At 64.2% G+C, this 9,949-nt stretch overlaps 1 protein-coding gene across 1 annotated transcript; it reads left to right on the top strand.

Moving 5' to 3' along the window:
* The first annotated feature begins 6 nt into the window (after positions 1-6).
* NEUROD4 (neuronal differentiation 4) lies at positions 7-3,600 on the top strand. Its single transcript, XM_038164418.1, has one exon. The coding sequence runs from the start codon at positions 528-530 to the stop codon at positions 1,938-1,940; it is 1,413 nt and encodes a 470-aa protein (XP_038020346.1). The 5' UTR covers positions 7-527; the 3' UTR covers positions 1,941-3,600.
* The last annotated feature ends 6,349 nt before the right edge of the window (positions 3,601-9,949 follow it).

Below are 9,949 nucleotides of genomic sequence, written 5' to 3'. Positions count from 1 at the left end.
ATTCCAGCGGGACTTCCGCAGGGAGAACTTCCCCTGGAAATGCCGGGAACGGGGGGGGCTCCCCTCGAGCAGGGAGCCCCAAACCCGGGGATTTCCTCCCGGGGAGCGGCGAGGAGAGGGAAGATCCCCGAGGATGGGGGGAAAGGGACCCCCGGCTGCAGCATGAGGGGGGTTTGGGGCAGAGCTGCAGCGTTTTGGGGCAGAGCTGCAGTGCTTTGGGGCCGATCTCACCGCGGCCATCCCCTCACCCCACCAGAGGGAACTGGGACCAGCCGGACCCATCCCCTCACCCCAAAAACGATCCTTCCCCGCCCTCACCCCCCCCGATTTCCCGTCCTCCGGCAGACCCCCGGTGCTCCGCCAGGAGTTAATTGGGGCCGCGTGGTCCTCGGGGGCTAGGACAGCAATTAACAACCTAATCCCGCCCGGGAGCCCCATCACGCATATTAAAAGTGGGATTTTCCGCGTGGGATGCTCGGGGAAGGGGAGCAGCACTTCCAGCAAAGCTGCTTAGGGGCTAAAGCTTTATGGAGCGAGCCAGGGGCAGTGATGGGATTTGGGGGGGCCGATTAACGGGGACCCGGGGCCGCCACCGAGGGCAAGGCAGGCGCGGGGAAGGAAAATCTCCCACCGGGAATCGCCAGCCCCCTTTTGGCACCCCCGATGTGGCAGTCGGGGTGGGGGGTGTGACAAGAAGGGGTTCAGGGGTGGGAGTAACCCCGAAATGGGATGGGTGGAAGCTCTGGGAACATTGCTGGAGCTCGGGGAGAGGCGTCAGCGTCTCCTGGATAAAATCCTCAGGAAATGGAGCGGGAAATAGGTGGAAAACAGGAATCCACAGGTGCTGGGAGCGGGCAGAAACTGCCGCTGTGTCTGGAGGGAGACTTTCCCGTCGCGCTGAGGATTCTCCCTCTGGGATCCGTCCCCACGTCCCCGTCCCTCCCTTGCAGATGCCCCAGAGCCGCTCCAAGCCCTCGGACATGGCCGAGCTCGTCAGCAGCCAGGCCTGGATGGGCGAAATGCCGGGAGCCAAGGCCGAGCTGAAGGAGCAGGGGGACGCCAGGAGCGCTCCCTTCGCGCTGCTGCCCGCCCTGGCCGAGGAGCACGACAGCGTGGAGGAGGAGGAGGAGGAGGAGGAAGAGGACGGCGAGAAGCCCAAGAGGAGGGGTCCGAAGAAGAAGAAGATGACCAAGGCCAGGCTGGAGCGGTTCCGGGCGCGGCGGGTCAAGGCCAACGCCCGGGAGCGCACGCGGATGCACGGCCTGAACGACGCCCTGGACAACCTGCGCCGGGTCATGCCCTGCTACTCCAAAACGCAGAAGCTCTCCAAGATCGAGACGCTGCGGCTGGCCAGGAACTACATCTGGGCCCTGTCCGAGGTGCTGGAGACGGGGCAGACGCCCGAGGGGAAGAGCTTCGTGGAGATGCTGTGCAAGGGGCTGTCGCAGCCCACCAGCAACCTGGTGGCCGGCTGCCTGCAGCTGGGCCCGCAGCCGCTCTTCCTGGAGAAGCACGAGGAGAAGCCCTGCGAGGCAGCGCTGGCCGGCCACTCCTTCGGCTACCAGGGGCTGCCCAGCCCCCCCTACGGCTCCATGGAGTCCCACCTGCTGCACCTGAAGCCGCCGGCCTTCAAGAGCCTGGTGGAGGCTTCCTTCGGGAGCCACCCCTCTGACTGCTCCACGCCCCCATACGAGGGGCCCCTGACGCCCCCCCTGAGCATCAGCGGCAACTTCTCCCTGAAGCAGGACGGCTCCCCGGAGCTGGAGAAGTCCTACCCCTTCGTGGCCCACTACCCCTCGGTCAGCCTGGCCGGAGCCCACGGGCACGGCTCGCACTTCCAGAGCTCCGTGCCCCGCTACGAGATCCCGCTGGACGTCGCCTTCGAGTCCTTCCCGCCCCACGCGGCCGGGCCCCAGCTGGGCGCCATCTTCAACGAGTAGCGGGGCCGGAGGCGGCTTTGGGGCAGGGAGCCGTGCCCGGGATGGACGCGGCTGGGCAGGGACCCGGAGCATCTCTGCAGGACGTGGCCGGTGCCACCGCCGCTGTCCCAGCTGTCCCCGGGAGCCGCGGGAGCCGTTCTGGACTCTGAGCGGTCACTGCTGCGTCCCCCAGAGATGCTCCCGATGTTTCCACCTCCAGGAGTCCATCCCAACATCGAATCCCTGGATCGTCAATCCTCTCCCCATCCCCCCTGGTGTGGGGACACAGCCCCTCCTGCCCCCTGGGGTGGCCACTGTCCCTTCCCCGTTTGGGGTCACGGATTTCCCAGTCCAGCAGCGGCAGGGTGGGAATGAGCCGGGCACTTCTGGGAAACCAGCATGGGAGCTCCCAGCCCAGGGAGAAACTGCCATCATGGATGGGGGACAGTGTCCTGGGATGGGGGGAAAGTGCCCTGGAATGGGGGGACAGTGTCCTGGGATGGGGGGAAAGTGCCCTGGAATGGGGGGACAGTGTCCTGGGATGGAGGGACAGTGTCCGGGGACAGTGGTCCACTGCCCTGTGATGGTGGCCCGTCATCCATGCACATCCCAATCCCTTACCCGGGGTCACCACGGTCCAGCCAGGCCCTGTGGCCATCCCTCCACTGCTCCCCTCCCCAGCCTCAGCCCCCTGTGCCCCACAACAGACCCGGGAACCTCGGATGGGATCCCGCTGATCCCTCCCAGAGTCCCAATGGGATTGGGATCCCGCTGATCTGGATGGGATCCCGCTGATCTGGATGGGATCCCGCTGATCTGGACGGGATCCCGCTGATCCCTCCCAGAATCCCAATTCCATTGAGATCCCGCTGATCTGGACGGGATCCCGCTGATCCCTCCCAGAATCCCAACTGGAACAGGAGCCCCCGACCCCCTCTCCCTTCCGGGGCCTCGTCTCCTCTGGGTTCACAGCGTCCCCTCCCCTGCTCCGAGTCCTGAGCGCCAACAAAAACCTTAATTCCTGCTTTATTTATTAATTACTGTGTGTGAGGAGTCCTAATTTATTTCCTTCTGTTTTCCACGGAAATCTGGGATGTGCCCAAGGTTTTTCCCCCGCCGCCTCCCAGGCTCGTAGTGGGAATTCCCTGCCTGGAGACCCGCTGGATTTTGCCGTGCTGGTGCTCCGGGGTTATTTATTAGCCATTATTTATTTAATTTATTTCCCTCACCACCTGATTTTTTTTTTTTTTTTTTTTGCTGGTGATAAACCCCAGTGTTTCCACATTTAATGCCACACTCGGTATATTTAACGGCCATTCCACGGATTTGGGATCCTGCCGACAGGATTGGGATCCTGCCGACAGGACTGGGATCCTCCCGACTCCTCTGTGCATTTTGAGACGAGCAATAACTTTTAAACGCTATGCAACGGTTTTATTTTTTTGTTTCTCAAAGAAAACCCAGGCAACTATTTTTGGTGTCCCACTGGCCTCGCCAGCCCGGTTGGCCAAATCTCCCTGGTTTTGTACAAAGTTGGGAATTTGGAGATGATTGGAGGTCCCTGCCCAGCCCCCGGGTCCTGGGGCTTCTTCCCTTTTGTACTGAAAATGTTTTATCCTTTTGTAAAGAGAGCAGATTTGGGGTTTTTAGCTGAAATAAAGTCGTGGTCTTGTTTCAAGCAGCTTCGCCCCGGGGCTGTTGTCTCCTTTTTGGGGGGGCTGGGGTGAGGGTGGGGGGCTGCCAGAGGATCCGAGCCCCCTGTGCTGGGGTCCAGCTGGGATCCCTGACCTTGGAGTGGGGCTCTGTGGGAGTGGGGGGATTTGGGGTCTGAGGAATGGGGCAGAGCTGAGCCCTGGGGGTACCAGGACTGATTTGGGGTCCCAGGAATGGGGCAGAGCACAGCCCTGGGGTATCGGGGGGATTTGGGGTCTGAGGAATGGGGCAGAGCTGAGCCCTGGGGGTACCAGGGGGATTTGGGGTCTGAGGAATGGGGCAGAGCACAGCCCTGGGGGTCCCAGGACCGATTTGAGGTCCCAGGAATGGGGCATCCCACAGCCCTGGGGGTCCCAGGACCGATTTGGGATCCCAGGAACCGGGGTGCAGGGCAGCCCTGGGGGCACGGCGACATTTGGGGAGCTGGGATTTGTTCCAACCGCTGCACGGAGGGGACGCGGCCGTCCTGACTTCACCCCGTGTCCCCCCCCTGCGGCACCCCCGGCTCCCTCCGTCCCTCTCCAGCTGCGCCTCGACCCCTCGGCAGCGTCTGGCGGCCGTGGGGGCGCGTCCCCCCCGCGTCCCCTCGCGTGGGGACCCCGCTCGCGTCCCGCCCCGTGTCCCCCGGCCCCGCGCCGGCTGTGCCGGAGCCCGGGGGAGCCGCCGCCGCTCGGCCCCGCAAGCTGCGCCCCGCTCGGGCTGGGGGCGGGGGGCTCTCCGGGGGCCCCCGCAGCTGCAGCCGGGCCGGGGGGGCCCTGCGGGGCCGCTCCGAGCGAGAAGCGGGCCGGGAACGGGCGGGGGGCGGGGGGGACCTCGTGTGTCCCCAAAAAAGGGGATTTAGGGACACGGATGGGGGGGCGCCGAACGGGGGTGGAGCTGCCTGGGACGGACCTGGCTGGGCTGGGGGAGGGGGCTCGGCCTGCCCCGCTCCGGGGGAGCTGAGCTGAGCTGGGGGGGACCACGCGACACCAGCGTGTCACCCAGCCGCGTGTGCGCCGCGGGACACGAACAGGGAGCGTGACACCAACACCGGGCTGGGACAAAAACCCCGGGCTGGGACACGAACTGGGGGCTGTGACAGAAACCCCGACCTGGGACAGAAACCCCGCACTGGGACAGAAACCCCGGGATGTGACACAAACCCCGGGCTGGGACACAAACCCCGGGCTGTGACACAAACTGGGGGCTGTGACACAAACCCCGGGCTGGGACACAAACTGGGGGCTGTGACACCCCTGTGAGCCCCCTCCACGCACCCACAGCTCCGTGCCGGGCACCTCCACGCCCCCCTGGCACCCCCCGGTGGCATCGGGACCCCTCCCCAGCGATGCCCTGGGCTGAGGACAGCGGCGCCGGGGGTCCAGCTGTGTCCCCGGCCCCCCCGGCCCCTCTGCCGCTGGCCGGGGGCCAAGCCCCGCTCGGTGCCAGCTCCCCCGGGCTTCGTGCGCCCGACAGCCGGGGCAGCGCCCTTCCAGCAGCCCCGGCCCGTGCCAGCAGGGCAGGAGCCGTGCCAGCAGGGCAGGAGCCGTGCCAGCCCCGCGCTGCCAGGGCACAGCTGGCCCCGGCTCGCACGGGGAGGGGGCACGGAGCACCCGGGGGTGGGGGCGCCCCCGTGTCCCCGCAGGACACCGGGGCTGGGGGTGGCACCGCTGAGGGGCTGAGGATGGGTGCGCTCACTGTGTCCAGCCACGGGGCCGTGGGGAGGGTCCCTTGTCCCCTCTGGGGGTCCCTGGACAGCCCACAGCCCCCCCCCCAGGGGTCCCACAGAGGGGGGGATATGGGGCAGGTGGGGTCGGGGGGCAGCTTCACCCCCCGTCCCACCTGGGGAATTCTTGGAAGGGGTTTGGGGGGTCCAGCCTGATCCATGGAGGGGACACCGTGACCCATGGAGGGACACCCTGACCCATGGAGGGACATCCTGACCCACGGAGGGACACCCTGACCCATGGGGGTACACCCTGACCCATGTGGGGGACACCCTGACCCATGTGGGGTACACCCTGACCCATGTGGGGGACACCCTGACCCATGTGGGGGACACCCTGACCCATGGAGGGACACCCTGACCCATGGAGGGGACACCCTGACCCACGGAGGGGACTCCCTGACCCATGTGGGGGACACCCTGACCCATGGAGGGGACACCCTGACCCATGGAGGGGACACTCTGACCCATGGAGGGGACACTCTGGCCCATGTGGGGGACACCCTGATCCATGGAGGGGACACCCTGACCCACGGAGGGGACACCCTGACCCATGGAGGGGACACCCTGACCCACGGAGGGGACTCCCTGTCCCCTCTGCCCCGTTTGGGAGCAGCCCCCAGCCCCGGGGGTCTCGGCCCGGGGTCGCCCTGGTTTCCCCGGCAGGGTGGGGCTGCCCAGGGCTGGATAATTGCTAAGCCTCCCTAAAGCCCGGCTTTCGGGGCTGTAATTCTGATATTTGCCTGTAATCTGATCACACCGCCGGCCATGAGCTCCTAATGTGCCCGGCTCGGGAGAGCGCGCGGATTTTCCCACTAAGCCGGGATATCGGGCTCTGGCCTCTTGGCTTAATCGTCTTTTCCCCGCGGGGACAGCGGATTTTGGCAAACGAACTTTTCCTGCTGGCTGGAGGGGCAGAGGAGCGGCCGCGCTCCCGGCAGGGTGGAGGCGGCGGCACTCTGGGGCCCCGGGGGTTAAACGGGGCCGTGCCGGGCTGCCACCCCCAGGGGCAAAACCCCCGTCCCTGTCACCCTGGTGGCCTCAGGAGCGCTGCCGCCCCTCCAGCAGCTCCGGGAGCTGCTCCTGGGTGAGGCTGGGAAGGTGGGGGGCTCCTGTGTGGGGTGTCCCGTTCCTGCGGCATCATCAGTCTGTCTGTCCGTCCATCCATGGATTCCATCCATCCAGTCATCCATCCATCTGTCTGTCCATCCATCCATGGATTCCATCCATCCATCCATCTGTCCATCCAGTCATCCGTCCGTCCATCCATCCATCTGTCTGTCTGTTGAACCATCCATCCATCCATCCCTGTGTCCGTCCGTCCATCCATCCATCCATCCATCCATCCATCCATCCATCCATCCATCCATCCATCCATCCATCCATCCCTGTGTCTCTTTGTCCATCCATCCGTCCATCCATCCATCCATCCATCCGTCCATGGATTCCATCCCTCCCTCCCTCCCTCCCTTCATCCCATCCATCCGTCTGTCCGTCCACCCATCCATCCATCCATCCATCCATCCATCCATCCATCCATCCATCCCTGTGTCCGTCCATCCACCCATCCATCCATCCGTCTCTCCATCTGTCCATCCATCCATCATCCATCCATCCCTCCCTCCCTCCCTCTGTCCGTCCGTCTGTCCGTCCCTCCATCCCCTGCACGCCGCGGTCCCCAGCCAGGGCAGGACCGAGGGCTGGCACCCCGATCCGTCCCCGGCCCCGGCAGAGCTGGGGTGGCACCGGGGCCATTCTGGGAGATCCCCGGAGCGCTCCCGGCGCCGTCCAGCCCCGTCCCTGGCCGGGCCTCGGGAGCTGGCGGCTGCCGGGACCGACTCCCCCGAAGCCCGGGTGCTTTTCCCGCTGCGATCCAAGTTGAGGAAGCTCCCGGCTTAATCCGCGCCAGATAAACCAACAGCGCGGAGATTTGGAGTTATTGACGAAGTCTCTGCCCGGCCGAGATTAGAGCTCGGCTTAGCGGTGCTGCGGGAGGGTTTGGGGACGGTTTAATCAGAATTTGTACAGCAATAATCCCATCTTTAAACTCGTCCCCGCGCCAGCCCCTCCCGGCTCGTTCCGGGGGGAGGCCCCGGGGGTGTTCCCAGCCCAAATGAGTCGGGGGGGGGCAGAGAGGAGATCTGGGGGGGCTGGGCAGAAATTCCTGCCCGTGATGGGGGCAGGGCCTGGCGCAGGTGCCCAGAGGAGCTGAGGATCCCTGGCAGTGTCCGAGCGGCGCTCGGAGCGCGCAGGGACGAGGGGAGGTGACCCTGCGGCCCCGCGGGGGTGGCACTGGCCGCGCTTGAAACCCCTCCCGACCCGTTCCTGGATTCGAGCACCCCCGGCTTCCACGGTTCCCACGAGATCCCCGCACAAACCCCTGAAATCCAAACCAACCCCTGCAGTCAGCCCGGCACCGAGCCATCCCCCCCAAACCCTCCGCGAGCTCCTCTCCCGTGCCTCAGTTTCCCCGGGGAATCACCGAAACCTCGCCCGGCGGGGACGCGGCGGCTTTTGTGGCCGCGCGGCGCTTTCAGGGAGCACAAAGGGGCCCCGGCGGCACAGATGGAGCCTTTCAGAGGGGACCCGGGCTCCTGTCGCCGTCTGCCGCCGGGCGCTGCCTCCCGCCGCAATCCCCCTTAATTGAATCCACACTTTCATAGCTCATTACCCCCCTGATGGATTGGATTAGCGGGGGCTGCGCCCGCCGGCTCCGCCGGGGAACAGTTGGCTGCTCCGCGCCGCTCGGCGTCCCCGCGGGCGGCGACACCAGGGTGCCAGGGGGGCCCGGGGGCCGCCGGCCACGCGCGGGGACAACGGACGCCACCCCGGCTTGGGTCCCCGGCGGTGCGGGACAGCGGTGGCAGCACCCCCTGGGCATCCCCGAAACATCCTGGGCATCCTTGGCACCCCCTGGGCATCCCCGAAACATCCTGGGCATCCTTGGCACCCCCTGGGCATCCCCGGGATCGTCTAGGCATCCCCAAAACCCCCTGGGCATCGCCGGCACCCCCTCAGCATCCTTGGCACCCCCTGGGCATCCCTGAAACCCCCTGGGCATCCCTGGGATCGTCTAGGCATCCCCGAAACCCCCTGGGCATCCCCGGGATCGCCTGGGCATTGCCAGTACCCCCTGGGCATCCTTGGCACCCCCTGGGCAACCCCGGGATCACCTGGGCATCGCCAAAACCCCCTCAGCATCCCTGGCACCCCCTGGGCATCCCCTGGCACCCCCTGGGCATCCCCGGGATTGCCTAGGCATCCCCAAAACCCCCTGGGCATCCCCAGCACCCCTTTGGCATTGTTGGCACCCCCTGGGCATCCCTGGCACCCCCTGGGCATCCTCTGGATCACCTGGGCATCCCCAAAAACCCCTGGGCATCCCCTGGCACCCTCTGGGCATCCCCGGGATTGCCTAGGCATCCCTGAAAACTCCTGGGCATCGCTGGCACCCCTTTGGCATTGTTGGCACTCCCTGGGCATCCCCAAATTTCCCTGGGCATCGCCCGGCACCCCCTGGGCATCCTTGGCACCCCCTGGGCCTCCCCGGTCCTCCCTCCCCCATGTCCCCCCCAGGGCACCCTCAGGTGATGCGCCGTGGGGTGTCAGAGCCCTTGAGGGGCAGATCTGGGGCGCCGGATGCACCGGAGGGTGAAATTTGGGGTGTTGGGGGAAAAAAACCCAGTAAAACACGTGGAAAATGGGGTAAAACCGCAAGAAAACATCGGGGGAAAGCCCAACAAAACATTGGGAAAACGGGGAATAAACCCGAGAAGACAGGAGGGGAAAAAACGCAATGGAACAGTGGGAAAAACAGGAAAAACTGAGGAAAACATGGGGGAAAAACCCAAGGGAAAACGGGGGAAAATGGGGAAAACCCAAGAAAACACGGGGAAAATGGGAAAAACTCAAGAAAACTTGGGGGAAATGGGGGAAAACCCCAAGAAAAACACGGTAAAAATGGGAAAAACCCAAGAAAACACGGTAAAAATGGGGAACACCCAAAAAAACACGGTAAAAATGGGGAAAACCCAAAAAAACCACGGTAAAAATGGGGAAAACCCAAGAAAACATGGGAAAAACGGGAAAAACTCAAGAAAACATGGGAAAAATGGAAAAACCCCAATAAAACATGGTATAAATGGGGAAAACCCAAGAAAACACAGTAAAAATGGGAAAAACTCAAGAAAACTTGGGGGAAATGGGGGAAAACCCCAAGAAAAACACGGTAAAAATGGGGAAAACCCAAAAAAAACACCGTAAAAATGGGGAAAACCCAAGAAAACATGGGAAAAACGGGAAAAACTCAAGAAAACATGGGAAAAAAATGGAAAAACCCCAATAAAACATGGTATAAATGGGGAAAACCCAAGAAAACACAGTAAAAATGGGAAAAACTCAAGAAAACTTGGGGGAAATGGGGGAAAACCCCAAGAAAAACACGGTAAAAATGGGGAAAACCCAAGAAAACAGAGAAAAATGGGGAACACCGTGCAGTGCGAGCTTCACGGGGGGCGCAGGGGACACCCCGCCGTTGCCCAGGTGGGAGCGGGGACAGGGCCCCCCGAGCATCACGGCGAGCTCAGCCGTGCCGGGGCCACCCGGGCGGGCG

This window comes from Motacilla alba, chromosome 29, assembly GCF_015832195.1.
Source record: "Motacilla alba alba isolate MOTALB_02 chromosome 29, Motacilla_alba_V1.0_pri, whole genome shotgun sequence".
NCBI classification, from domain to species: domain Eukaryota; kingdom Metazoa; phylum Chordata; class Aves; order Passeriformes; family Motacillidae; genus Motacilla; species Motacilla alba.
The sequence above is the reverse complement of the archived record's forward strand: the minus strand, read 5'-3'. Positions and strand labels throughout refer to the sequence as shown.

Bases quoted from the DNA above. Each gene is read 5' to 3' on its own strand.
- NEUROD4 (XM_038164418.1), top strand. From the start codon at position 528: ATGGAGCGAGCCAGGGGCAGTGATGGGATTTGGGGGGGCCGATTAACG.